We start from the raw sequence: 15,077 nt of genomic DNA on the forward strand, positions 1-15,077 counted from the left end.
TGGGGCTTTCTGCATGTCTTAAGCCAAACAAAGAAGTTCCTGAACCTTTAATTACACTCCCAGAACAACAGAGGAACGCCTTACCAAGCTGCCTCTCCCTGCATGCAGGAGCTCACAGCCAGTTTTTCGTGCTGCTTGCTTACAGACCCAGGGGAACTGCGCCTGGCTCCCACCTCTGCCTTTCAGGAGCTGGGATTCAGGTCCAGACTCAGCTGTGAATTCTTCCTCAGGCAGTGCAGCACAGTGTGTAAATCCCTGTCCATTTGCATTTAATTAAAAAGTAGCAGTGTAACAAATGCGTAAGCTGACGTTCTGATAACCAGCAACGCAATAACACAATTCACTTTACTAAAATCCTTTCACTTCCTTAGGTAAATTATGGCTTAAGAGAAATCTGCCCAGGAAAAGGCCAGTGATGGGAACATGTGTTTGGTGTGAGGTGACAGATGAGCTGCTTCTCAGTCTCTAGGTTCATATTCGTCCTGGCATCCAGATGAAACAGTCACCCCAACTACCTGCTGTTGTCAAGAACTACATTTTAGCATCTCTGTATTTATTTTCCCCTCCCAAACACTTATTAACACATTCATGCTACAGATCATGTTTGCCATTTCTCTAGAAAATAATCTCTTTTAACTATGATTGTGACACCAGTATGTTCATTCACTCAGTAGGCATCTACAATTAAAGTCAGACAATTAAGGGGCTTGGACTGGATAACCATAAGCCTTTTACACTTTGATTCATAACCCAGATAACCAGTTTGACAGACAGAGTATGAATACCTTGTATGCACTTAAATGACAAAACACTGTAGAGGCATGTGAATTTTCCAGAGGTTGCTCTGAACTGCCAGAGAAGCTGTGCACAGCCACAGGATAATGTACTGTCATTACCAAATTCTATTAAATGCTAATTGAGAGAAGTAAAAATGACCATCTGAGTGACATTTTTGTAGGAGAAATCAGCAAAGAGATGTCAGCAGTACAATAACAGGGACAAGGGCATTTTTGGTTTCTTTAGTTTCTTCAGGGTAAAAATGGACCACTCAGATCAGAGCAGCAAGAAAAACTTAGGATTATAAAGTATTTTGAAATGAACACGTTAAATTACAGGCATGTTTGCACAATTTCCTGCAGTTGGAAAAATGCTGCTTCTGTTTTCCATAAACTGTTCAAGTCTGATTCCCAAGGCCTTTCATGCCATATTTGAGATATAACAGTTATAAATTTGTGAAAACTGTGGATAATGGAAAGCTAAGAATTAACAAGCGTAACAGCCCTCTCTTACCATAAGGAAAATAGTTAATAGCTGGAAAACATAAATAGTCAGTTGTCTTCTATTCTACTATCCTGGGATGTGAAGCAATTCAAGTACATCAAGTAAATTCAATTAACTTAAAAAGTTTAGCTTAATTAGGATTCATACAGGTTCTTAAAAGACAGCAGCATCTCAACAAATGAGCTCCTATAAGCTGATGAAAATGATTATTCAAAGGTTACACTGGTAATTTGGTAACAAATGAGCTTCTCCCGTCTATTAAAAAAAAAGGGGAACTCCTTTATACCATTTAATTTGTAACAATTTTCTTGCTTGCTAATATTAAATGTTTATAGCTTAATGCTGGAGCTGTATACGGAAAGTCAAATAATGCCAGTTCTTGTTAATCGCTGGAAAAGTAAATGAGCCTGCCCTTTACAAACTATCACGTAAGGGCTTCAATCACAGCTGCCGTGTCTTGCAAATCCAGGCTGACTCAAAAAGCCAACTCCTCTGGCATCTAACGACTCAAGCAGGTACTACCACATAACCCTTCTGCTTCAGGACACTGCTACCAACACCTTCTGCCATGCAACATGACAGTGTTGCCTGTGCTGTGTGACTGCTTAGGTTCCGTCTCAGGCACCAAGGGATTTAATTTTATAATCAGATCCGATGTGGAAACTTGAACGAGTTTGCATCTGTGCTACCAGTTCATTAGCTTCTATGTCAGTGCTTATACAAGGCATACGAGAGTCCTTACTTTTCTATGACTCGCCACTGAATAGAGGGATGATAACAGATAAATGCATTCTCATGGAAAATCACTGCTTAAGTGCTACACATTTATACCTACCTTACCTTGCAAGAAACTTTTCACACATCAACAATGCAAATCTTGAGGGACTATTTTAGATGATTACTTAAAACCAAATGTTTGTTTCAAATCCCTGTACTTTTAAGAATGCTACACAGCAAGTGAGAACACATAAGTTTTACTCTAGAGAAATTAAGATATCCCAAGATTATACAATGATTAATATAATTGAAAGATTGCAAATTACATTGAGTTAGATCAAGATTCTGTGCACTAAGTTACCAACGTCATATAAATTTATATGTGAAATAGATGTTCTTCTAATGATGCTTTAAAAATGACATGCTGCTTTTCCAAAGGTAAAAAAAGTGACTTAGGATAGAGAACATCCCTGCTTTAACTAAATGGGATTATTAATAATAAATAATTTTAAGATAATAATTAATTAGGACCCCACATCCATTTCTGCAGCACTGACTCATCATCAACGTGCCCTGAGTAGGCTACGAAACCATACCCCTAGATCTGTGTGTGTCTCTCTCACTTTGGGAGGAGGGTAAATGAAAATACCTGTGATTTGGGAAGGAAGATTCTGTGAAAGAGGGAAGGTATCAGGACTCTACCTGATAAATCTGAACATTTTAAACAGCTTCTGCTAGACTCACTCAATTATCTAGCATCTGAACATTACAAATTCAGAAGCGACTCCTGCAACACATTATTCCACTGTATCACTTTAATGTGTGCGTATCAACAGAATTACGTGTTACATAACAGAGCAATTATACAGAAAAGATAACTATTATATAAATAACAAAGACAAGACTTAGGTATACTTGGTCACAAATTGTGTTGGGACTCATATTGTAAACAGCCAATAAAATCTGTTTACATGCCTTAAGGCATTTTGTAAAGCCAAATACTATGTTTTAGGAAACATTTACTTAAAAGACATAGCTACTAAACTATTGTCCAATTGCAGCTGAGAGGCATTTATCTATATGAGAAATAATAAGGAGTTAGTTTACAATAGGATTTTCAGTTCTAAAACACCATAAAATCTTTTTTCCCAATCCTATTTTCTTGAATTTAACAAGATATTTCATCCATGATGTAATTTTCAACCTTTGTGATGACTGCCATGAACATTTTCTCCCTTAGGAATTGCAAAATTAAGCACACAGATATAATACACCTGTTAAAATGTCAGCTCTTCAGAAAAACAATAGCCCTCCCTTCCCACCTTCATTCAATTATGTGTTTCATTTCAGAACTGTGAAAGTGAGGGAAAGACAGCTTAGCTCAGTGCCAAGCCTGCTCCCACTATCCTACACTCTTATTTAGAAGGACTTCTACCTTTACCATACAGTGCCATTTTCCCTTCACAAAGATTATTAATGAACTTCAGCAAAGAAAAGAAAATAAATCTGAGCTCTCAGAGTCAAGCAGAATGAGATTGCTGTGAAAATGTTTCAATCAACTTCAGTCTTAAATAAGGGAATTCCTTTGGCTCAAACCCTAACCTTTTCACAAAGCCCAACTTTAACTTAGTACAAGAGGAAATCTTTTTCCTTGAAAGAAGCTCTCCAAGAAACGTGCAAAAAAATTTCCAAACCTGCAGAACTAGCAATCAGTGTTAGAATCAATTTCATTTCATTACCCTGCATTAGAAATCAGCAAATTACAGCTTTGCCGCCCCATAGTCTGATACTTCAGTACCAAAATCAGTGTAGTTAGAACATATTGGAAAACATTTCCTTTACTTTTCAGAAGTGCCAAAATACCTAATATGTCAAAATAACTCCCAGTAGTGCACTTTAAAAGCTATGAGAACATAGACTTCACACTGCTCACCATAGAAGCAAACCCCAGCTTTCCAAAAATTCTCAGGGGAATCAGCCACATAGCTGCTAATGAATTTCACCAGAAATTGTGGAAAAGTTCTGAAAAGTTGTCGCAACTTCCCCAGATGCTTGTAAAATCCTTTTCAAAACACATTGGCATGAGAAATCCTACCTGGTATTAGACCAAGAAAGATTCTCTTCTGTCAATATCTTTCCAAAGAATGGCACCGAACAAGAAAGCATAGTGACTTTCAGCCAGGTAAAATGTATATGTATGTTAATTAGATGTATCAGCTACACACACTTCCCCCTCTAGCTAATCTTCCAAACCTACAGAAAGCAGTTATGTCTACCCATGTGAAAACACAGTAATGCAGAAGTGTGCTACTTTTGTACTTACAAAGTCTTGTCGAATGTCATTGAAGTCCTTGCCATACTTTTCCAATGCCTCTTCAAATAAACTAGCCTCTGATGCTGACCACTCTTCCATTTCATCTCTACACAAGACAGGCCCTCCAAGTGGCACTAGAACACTGATGGCACTGCTCAAATCGTAGTTGTGCTTATGCAGTGTATCCATTGCATGAAACTAGTGAGGAGAAAATAAAAACCATGTTTAAATAGACAGTAGTCCATTTCAGTTAATGCAAATTCAATGTAGTATTTTCTATAAGCTATTCAAGAAGCCTCAACTAATGCTAAATTTATAATCTATATTGATATCATAGGTTTTCTGCTGTGGAACATCAGGAAAATAAATTGTTTCTTACTTAATTTGGGAATGAGAAACATACAAGAAGCCTTTCTGATTCAGCATCCCAAAAGACCCCATCATCACAATCATAAATTGTTGTGCTGAAGGAGGTATTAAGAGGTATAAAGTGCAATAATGCATGTGACCGTGTAACATCAGTCTCCTACCCATCCGTCCCACCACAGTGATGAGCTGTAACTGTAGCACTCAATCTCTCAGACAGCCCTAAACTCATCTTTATGAAGGGGACACCTGAAACCTTTCAAGGAAAGAACACTCTTGCATTATGTGTCAGTGTAGCACTTGCAGAGCAATTGCAGTTGAGCTCCCATACACAAATGTACTGCAAATAATGAAACCTCCTTGTCTTTTCCCACCTCCTATGAGCGGCTCAAGTCTTTCTCCAGCTTTCTGTATAACTCTTTGAAAGCTATCAAGCACAAGATTCTTGAACTGTTTCATCTGCAAGAAGTAATGTCACTATTATCACGCATGATGTCATTTTACTTCTGTTTCAAGTCAAATTCACCAGCTGTGAGAAAAAGCCACGGTTAAAATGAAGTATTCTGATACGGAAACATGTAACATAATGTCTAAATCCACAATCTCTAGATCAGAGAATGTCCAATGAAACCATTGTCACTGTTTATCATTCAGGCAATGAGGGAACCAGGCCTAGAGACCGAACTCTTATTGTTTATGTGCTACCAAGGCTTAACTTTTTGTTGAAATTGCAGCCCTTGTGGAGAAGCAGATATATTTTCTGACCAGGTGCTAAATCCGGATCTATTCACTGGTACAAACTTTTTTAAGAAAGACAAAATAAATTAATAAATCTGGATCTTGCTTTTACCTTATGTTTATTTTTCCATCTGTAATAAACAGATTCCAAAAAGCAGTATTTGATATTACTGAAGAAAAGATAACGTAACGAACTCTGTGGATAAATACTGTCTTCACTGAGCTGTTCTGTGACTGCAGACCACTAACAAGTTCCCATGATAACAACTCTTTGCTTTCCGTAGGCTTGTTAAACTCACTCCTGAGAACCTCCTTTTTATCTGCTTCACCCAAGGATGACAGGACTGCAAGAATCAACTAGTGCATACCTGATACCTAAGGAGCAAGAGGCTGGGAAGACCTGGCATTGCCTTTCCCAAACAGGAGCTTGAAGAACAGAGGAAGAACCACCCTTCTGTAAGAACTCTTGCCCTGAGCTTACTGTCCAGCACAGACAAGGCGTGCCACCAGAGGAAATGTATTAGCCACACAGATAGAGGGAACTTCAAGGCCAAAATGAAGCAGAAAAAGGAAGAAACTATCCACCAAAAGCTAAGGAAAGGTTGCATGGAGCTGGGAAGAAAGAGAATGACAGGGCATGCTGCAAACAAGCTGCAACATACAGTTCCCAAATCAGCTGCAATTTCAATAGTCAGTTAAATTAACTATACTGAACCGCCTCCCAGCAAAGCACTCAAACTGGAATCAGTACAGATTCTGTAATTCAGTAATATTTTAAGCATGTTTATCTTAGGAGCCACATATATGGAAGTCTAATAAAAATCATTAAAATGACATCATTCAAAATGCAAAGGAAAAACCTGTTCATACTTTTCATTTTGAAGAGACATCCAACACCAGATTTACATCCTTACAGTAAAGTAGCACGGGCTCTCCCAAACAAGCCCACCAAAAGGAGCCAGCGATTCCATCAACCTGTTTTTCTTTAATGGCTCCCATCATCAGCGCATGCACTAAGCAATGTTTAGGAATCTGAACACAAGGAAAGTCTTCCCAGTTTCTTTCTCTTCTCAGAGATCAATTTTCATTATGAAATAAACCACTGCCTCTGAGAAGGTCAGAAATGCAAGTTTCAGTTGGTTGGTTGTCTCACAAGTCTTTATCGCTGTAAGAAAACAACGTTTACTGTCACATAAGAAGGTAAACACACATTGTTTCATGTCTTTCAGTAGGGTTGGTAGTTTCTTGCCTTGTCTCATTACCTTCCCCATGTTTCCGAAATAAGGAAGCCTGAAAGCAGCCTCTCACTGTTAAGGTGCAAGATCTCCCTGATGTGTACATCCACCCTGAATTTAAGTCATGTTTATAACCTCTGCATTTATTGTTGGGGTTTGGGTTTTTTGCGGGTATTTTTTTTTTTATTATTATTATCAGTCTGTCTATTGTCATCTCTAATTGAAACAACTACTTAGAAATACTGGAAAGCCACAGGTGTGGTGTACAGAAAGCCCATTAGTAGCACTTCAGGTGCAAGGGTTATCTGCCTTGCATTAACAATACCAACAGTATTATTTTCTTAGTGCTACGCACCTACATCCATCCCAAAGCATAAATGATACACACCACAAATTCTACAAACGTCTGTACTAACTTTAACTGCTGCTCAAAATATGCTCCCAATTAACATGGGAACGTCTGAAAGAGTAACTACTATAATGACAAATATGTCTTTTCTTAACTTAGAAGGAAGCATATTGCCAAAGACCAAAAGAGAAGGGTTTTAAAAAGCTGAGGGGGTAGGAAAATGAGAACAGGCAGACACAGTAATTAAACTGGGGTGGCTCCCCTGGTGCCTCATTGTAAGATATGCCTTTCATTAAGTGTAATGGAACTTAATGGATCATTTGCAATGGAGAAACATTTATACAGCACTCAAACACTAAATGTATCCCTTTATTAGCAGCACTGCACATACACTTCCAAACAAGAAGAAATTGCTATAAGGATGAATGTATTAATCACTGAATACAGTAAGAAGGATGTGTAGTGTGTGGGACTTGTTAGAAATCATTAATCCAATGAAATCTTAATAAAATCAAAAATGTTAAAGAATTATTTTGATGCAAAAAGTAAAGCATTTCATGTGAACAGAATCATGTTAAGGTCATTATCAGCAAGAGTGAAACAGAAGGCTCATTTTGAGGATTACTGAAAACACTGTATCTTGCCACTGCCTTTACTATACTACTGTAGGCCAAGCTACATTAGTTTCCTATTTAATAGCCTTTGAGTACAGTGCAAAACGTAAGAAATAAAATATTTTTACCATCATACTAATGAATATATTTTATCTGGACTACAAAAGCTGCCCTGCTGAATCACACCAGGCAGCCATCTAGCCAAGCATTCTCTGACAGCAGCACCAAGGGATGTTACTCGGAGAAAATATGCAGGTAAACCTAACCAGAATCGGAATTCAATTCCCATTTCATTCATCAGCATCTACAAACCCTGGGAATCAAGAATGCTAGATGGCACACCTCTCTCCATACTCCTCAGTACCCATTTATGGACCCATGGTCCGTAATTTCTCTAACCCCTTTTTTTCAACCTGTTGATTCTGTCTGTTCCCACAAAATTTTGTGTGACAATTCCAGGGGCTCTCTAGCCACTTTATAAGGCAGTACCTTAGCTATTTGAAACTGATCTGTTCGTTTCATCAAGTGTTCTCTAGTTCAAATACTCAAGTATCCAATGAATAGCAGATCTGTTTTAGCTTTAACTATCGCCTTCATGATCCTGTACACAAATACTTAATACACAGAAACTGCTGATGTCTTTGGAAAACTAAGTCAAACTTGATTCTACAAAACAGTAAGATTTTTTTTTTTTGCTCTTATGGTATTCCTGGCACACTTTTATTACTGTAGTATATCTCATCATCTCAGCCAATACGAATGTCCAGAGACAAACCTCTGGTCTGTAACTGGTATTTTTTTAACTTTCTCTAAAAGATGCAGCTGCTTACGTTACAGTGAATACTTTAACAAACTAAGGAAAGATCTTAAGGATATCCTTGGTATAATATTCTTCAAAAAGTTGCTTACAGAGTCAGGCTGCTTATCCTTTAGAAAACTGACTGACACACACATCTAGTAAGTACAAAATATTACCTAAACAGTTTTCAATCAGCTTTATTACCACACACTTTACATCACAATATTCATCAACTATACAGAATGCATCCTTATACAGTGTGTATTATCTACTCTGCTGTGCAAATTGTTACATACGAAGATACTGTATTTAAACAGATTTCAGCTAAAGTCAAGCGATTTACATAACCATTACAAGGGCAGCGCCAATAAACTTATGGAAAACACGGGATTATCTACCAATACACACATGCACCTCGCACACAGGTATCCAAAGGAAAACGGCTATCCGGAGGACAGGGACTCCCGAGTAACAGGTACTGTTGAATTCACAGGTACAAAAAAAGTTGTAGGGTTTTTAAAAAGCCACCTACCAGTGTGATGTCTCGGGAAGCAGCAGCTGCACTCATGTGTAGACTAGGTTGCCTGACAGAACTGCTGCAGTCCAATGCTCGAGCAAACGTGCCAACCGCACTACAACAGAGCAACAGCAGACAATAAATACACAGGAAGATATAACCTCTTTTTTATTATCAGACTACCTATAAAAGTCACAAACTGTTACTCTTAAGATTTCAGATCTTTACTAACAAGGGAAAAATTGATAAAGACAAATCACAACACACTGCAGTAAAAACTTTGATCTTCTCCCACAAAAGTAACAACCAAAAAGAACAACAGCACAGAAACAAAAGATACTCAGAGAATTCTAACGTACCAACTTTTTCATGTATCGATTTTTTATTAATTATGAAATCAAAGATCCTACTCAGTTTGGGTTTTACAGCTGCGACTATTATTAAGAATCCGCAACACCGTTTAACAGATTACAATACAAATAAAAGATGGGGTTCACCACGTTCCCATGAGGAAATTAATAACATTTTATTTACCTCAATACTGCATGCACTTCCATTAGTGAGGCAAAGAAAGCACATTAGCTTAGTCTAAGGTACCTCCAAAATCATATTTTTGTCACAGGTTTTAAGTAATAATGAAAAAAATGGATTTCTCACCCTACTTAATAAAAGCATTCCAGCATTATTGAAATGGGCATGTTTCTCTCCAAATCTTTACCTGTTTTTCCCCCCCACTTTTGTTGATGAATTATACATGGCAATTACTATACTCACCGGAGCAACAAAAGGGAATAGAGATGGAAAATTAGCATGATAGTGACTGCTTTAAACTGCAAACTTTTCTTGGAAGCATATCCATATACCATGCACAGTGAAGGGAAAGATGTGTAAGAAACATTGACTGGGCTCAACATACCACACAGGAAATGAGCAAAGATGCAGCAACACGTGAGAAAGATTATTAATTAATAGAACAGAAGTTGCTCCAGTACCTGGAGTTGCATAATGACCCTTGAGGTACATTATGTCACCATGACATTAGAAAAAAAATTGTTTGTTGCAGTTATGACATGATGTAAGTCCTTCTAAATTCAAAGACTCAATTATTCACCTAACATTTTTAATACGGTGTAGGCCTCTGGACTAAAGGCTGGAGCCTCACTCAGCAACTACACTCCAAACAACTTTTAAGTGCAGAATTACACCAATGAGGAATGTCATTGACAGAGACCAACACACTGGAAGTGTCACATTACTGTGTACTATAAACCCAATATTCAACCATAATGTAATGCGGATCAAGGGTTTAACTCACTAAGTTGTATTATTGATCATGGAGAAACTGGTAGTAACATGTTACTGCAATTTTATCTTGAATCTCAAAACATTTAATACTGAATGCAAGTTTCAGTACTTGCTGCCAAAAACTTAAAAGACACAGCTAAGATTCAACAGCAGTGATTCACACGTGCCAGATACTAACTACTTAAATTTATAAAGGCTGTGGAATAAATGTTATACTCAAACATTGTTACACATCCTTTGCTCCCTCTTTGCAGAGATGGCAAATATGTACCAAGAACACACACAAATATTCTATTTTCTTTTTTAAAAAAAAGGTTTGGCAGTACATAAAACAGTATTTGTCCACAAATCAGTCCCAAGAATAAGGCTCTATTGTGAACACATTTCCTGATAGTCAGTCAACCCCTTCAAACATGTTGGCATTGATAAGGGGTGTAGCTAAACAGTCTTTCCTGTGATCCTTCTGTCACTACTGTTCAAACCAGCAAAGCAGCATGCGGCATGACTGAATTTCCCTTCTGCTGCTACCTACTGGCTTCTTATCTTCCTCTTGCATAATTAACACTATTTTCTTTTGACTGTATGCTATGAAAATTACAGAGTATGTTCTCACAGTCACACTCTCACACATCAAACTTTTTAGGCTGACTTCAAGAGCCCAAGAGTATGTGAATTATGTTGCCTAGCATGTAAAGTCAAAATTAAGACACTTGAAATAAGCTTAGCTGTATAGCGTAAGTGGTAAACAGGAAAGAATTGATACACTAGTTGGTATTGATTGCAGTTCTGTACAGAGTAGGAGAGGATCACAACCATCAGAGAAATGCTGTGTGGAAGTGCAGGATACGTGAGTGCAAAACAAATAAGAATTACTATAAAATGCAGGCAGTGTGCCTCCCCCCCCCCCCCTTTTTTTTTTTTTTTTTTTTTTTTGCAGGGGGGCCAGAACAGGGGCATGTGTGTCTACAGCTGTACTTGAGATGAACATAATTTCCAGTTCACCTTTTCCTGGAAACTTTTGAAAAATAGTGATTTTTTCAGAGAATCCAAATACGTGTAGGAATGCTAAAGCATTTGGCTGTTAAGTAGTAAATAGTATCAAAACTTGAGAGTGATATACAGTGCCCTGTATAATCTAGCCATGTAATCCAAATCAAAATTCAATATTAATTTCAGAATCATTAAAATACCTTAAATTTTATGTTTTTCCATTTAAAATACAGCCATGAGGAAAATATTTATACAAAGGTCAAAGATTTCCTTTGTCATTTTTCCTTGCATGATTATTTTGCTAATAATACCAAAGAATTATTTTTAAAATATTATGAAGAAAAAACTAACCAATGCCTGTTTCCAGAAGACACACTAACGTCTGCACCTACCTGCTACCAAAATAAGACACTGTAAGCCAACACAGGCTAAAGTCAGACTCTAGTTACCCATTTTTTCTTTTTAAACAGACATCTTTAAGGTGAATTTCCCATTAAGTTGGCAGAACCCTAAGAATAACTGTAAATATTTAACTGAAACTGTATTTAATTCAATAATAATAAACACATTAAAAAAATGTACTTAGTAAGCTAATCACAAATTAGTCATTCAATGAGTAATTAAAGTACCGAGACTTCAAACACAAACCACCACTCCCCACACCTGCCAAAATAAGCTACAGCCAAAAGGCAAAGGCACACAGACAGTGAATTACACAGGTGGCAGAGAGATGGACAAGATAAACAATTGGCATTATCAGCAGAGAGATCACCCTCTGCACAGGCTGTATTAGCAAGCAGGTATAAAAGCTTTAAGGGTTAGACCAAATGATCCAGTGTTACCTTAGTCAGGTTCTCCTTGTTTTAATTTTCTTAAAAGACCAGAACCAAAAATATTCTCTCAAAGACTTATAATAGATTTCAGCTGACAATAGTAGAAACATAAATCAAGATAATTCAGTGCCAGGACTGAAGACAATGGAATAAATCTACAAATTCAGTAAAACTCAACAACATCTGCGTCCAAAAAACCCTGACAGTGAGCTCTCCAGGGATGAAGCAGCTCATCATCCTTTTGCTGTGCCTGTACACCCTACATTTGGGCAAAACTTCAGATTAAGTACTGAATGCAGAAAATACATTGTTCCACATTTCTTATAGCTCAGGTCTAAGACATTAAAGGAAGTAACTATTTGAATTTTTGCGTAAGGTTAGTATTAGTGGTAGCCAATGAAATTACGAAGCAGTAAAAGCAAGAGACTGTCACAACACATTTCTAAAGATCCAACTGCTCATCAGAAACTAGTTCTGAAACGGGACGTTATTTACCAAAGAAAATACGGAACCACAGCAACTATGCATCAGGATGAAAACAGCCACTGGTTTCCCCAGTAGCAACAGCAGTCCAGCATCAAATCAGGGCTGGAAAGTTCTGGATCCAGACCAGTAACTCAATTTTCTTCTCCCCTGCATTCTCAAAAATCCAGCTGAGACAGAGATCCTTTTTAATCCGAGGATGTATATTTTAAAATTGTTCACTTTTATGCATTCTGTTTCAGTGATAACTGTAGTGGGTATACTTTGGACAAATCTGTTCAAAGTGAGCCACCTCTGCATATATACAAATCTGCAAATACACAATTTTCCTCACGTATTTGCAAACTAATGAATGAGACCTACACCTCACCTCAGAGTTAACGTTTCCGAGGGAAATAATTAAGTGGATCTTTGGCGGTTTCCTGTTTATTAGGAAAGCTCTTTGTTTCCCTTATTACATCAATGTTCCCCTTTACTGTGAGTTGGGAATGGTCCTGAAAGACGACCTCTTAGACTATCAGTAACAGCATTTTACAAAGAGCCAATTAAGACCTGATTGCTCCTTAAAAAATTCATAATACTTAAAATCTTGGAAAGAAGAAGAAAAAAAAATCTTCTTCAGTGGAGATATGTCACCAGCACATTATTAATTCAATTTGGAAAATACCCCTGAGATTTTTACTACTGGATAATGCAAAATCTGACATGAAGAACATATTCAAAATAAAATGATGCAGTTCCAGAAGACACATTTTCCTTGCATTCCTAAGCAACTGCCTGTACAGTGCTATGCTCCGTTATTATCACTTCAGATATTTACAGTGCAAAGGGAGATGACATGATAAACACAAAAAGTCACCTGCCATGACTTTTTCTCTGACAGACTCTCAAGGTTAGGGTAGGGAGTGGCATTACACACAATGTTCCCCACACACCACAACTAACCTTCAGTTTCATTACTAAATGACATGGAAAATATATGAAATCTTTATTATTCAACAGAAATAGAATCTGATACATACAAGTAATTAATTCACAGGATATGATTTAAGCGATCATCTGTATACCATCCTGCAATTTCACAGTCACAGAGGAGATTTATAGCCCCCAAAAAGCAGGTCCATGAAAACGCTCCTGCATAAAATTTTTCTTTATAATACAATAGATCACAATTCATAAAAAACTATGCAAAAAAGAAATTCAGCTCCAAGTCTGAATTACTTCTTTTCAAATTAATTTGCTGAAGAAGAAATACAGCATCACAAAATGCACAAAGGAATAAACATGTATTGGCCAAGCATGACAGACAGGCAGAAATGTAGTATTTTTGATATTCCTAGTAAACTTGATGTGAACATATTTTTCCTTTTTACTGCCAAACCATCTGCCTACTATTAGATGCTGTATTTCACCTTGCCAGCAAACATCTAATTTTGCAAGTGCAGCATTAGCATCAAGATTTTTCACAATCTTTACTGCATAATTTTATGATGCAATTCTGCCGTAAAGTTTCACTACCTTTTTAATGACTCACATTCCTCTTACTTCTCACCACCCAAAGAGATCCAGAAGCACAGTACTACTGAAGCTTTCAAACCAGTGACATTTATGTATTTATTTCATTGATGAGCTTTGGGAGTCCTGTCTCCTGTCACTGACTACACTGAATTATCTGGCAAGAATGGAGTATTACTATTTGAGCACACTTTTAAGTGTTTTTACTTATTGTTCTCAGTTGATGAGTATTCTTTTCCTCGGTATAATAAAAGACACATTGCCTGTTGAAGATGCATCGTGTTCCTTTCCTCGCTCTAGAATAAATTTGTGTAACAAATACATCTCCAGATATACCAATATACCATAAGCACTTATAACTAAATCAATAGTAACCAACAGAAAACGAATATAACCACTGTCTTAGAGAAAATGATAAACTGGGAACAACACAGGAAGGATCAAGCTCTAATTCAAAATGACTAACATGCAATTTTCCATTCTCCTGTGATTTTACATCAAAAAATAAGAACGCATTCAAACGAAAAGAAGTTATATTAGCCAGAGGTATGCAATGCCATTTTAATATCAAAGAAATGAAAGAACAAAATTTTAAGGTAGAGATGCAATGCTTTAAGGCTATTTTAATTAGGCTTTCAAATGCCGGTTTAGCTGGAAATAAGTTGAGACCACAAATGTCTGGAAAACAGCATGATTTAGAGAGATATTCCTTCCAGAAGACTATGTTGATAATGTAGTTAGATGCAGCAGAATAAAAGAACTAAGTTGTTAACTGTTTCACTGCATCATACAGTGCAGAAACAGAACTACAACGTACAAAAAATGTATCATGTAATGAATTAGCAGATAGAAAGAAAACAGAAGTAGGGGGGAATAAAAAAAAAAAAAAAAAAAAGGGGGGGGGGGGGAAGGGGGGGGGAGGTGGGGGCAGGGAGGGGCTCAGGTCTAAAAGGTCTAAAGCTTTCAGCACCTGTCCACACTGGTGCCCGCAACTCCTAACCACATCTCAGTCTGGTCAGGA

General features: G+C 37.3%; 1 protein-coding gene across 4 annotated transcripts in view; it reads right to left on the bottom strand.

The window, feature by feature from the left end:
• Window positions 1-15,077, bottom strand: part of MTA3 (metastasis associated 1 family member 3) — a 135,903-nt gene that overhangs the window by 64,989 nt on the left and 55,837 nt on the right. For all 4 annotated transcript variants that reach the window (XM_055725907.1, XM_055725908.1, XM_055725905.1 and 1 more), the window contains exons 8-9: window positions 8,946-9,045; window positions 4,322-4,510 (exon numbers count right to left, since the gene is read on the bottom strand). In XM_055725907.1, the coding sequence (XP_055581882.1) occupies window positions 4,322-4,510; window positions 8,946-9,045 (289 nt within the window). The remainder of the gene's footprint in view (window positions 1-4,321; window positions 4,511-8,945; window positions 9,046-15,077) is intronic.

This window comes from Falco cherrug, chromosome 13 (assembly GCF_023634085.1).
Source record: "Falco cherrug isolate bFalChe1 chromosome 13, bFalChe1.pri, whole genome shotgun sequence".
Taxonomy (NCBI): domain Eukaryota; kingdom Metazoa; phylum Chordata; class Aves; order Falconiformes; family Falconidae; genus Falco; species Falco cherrug.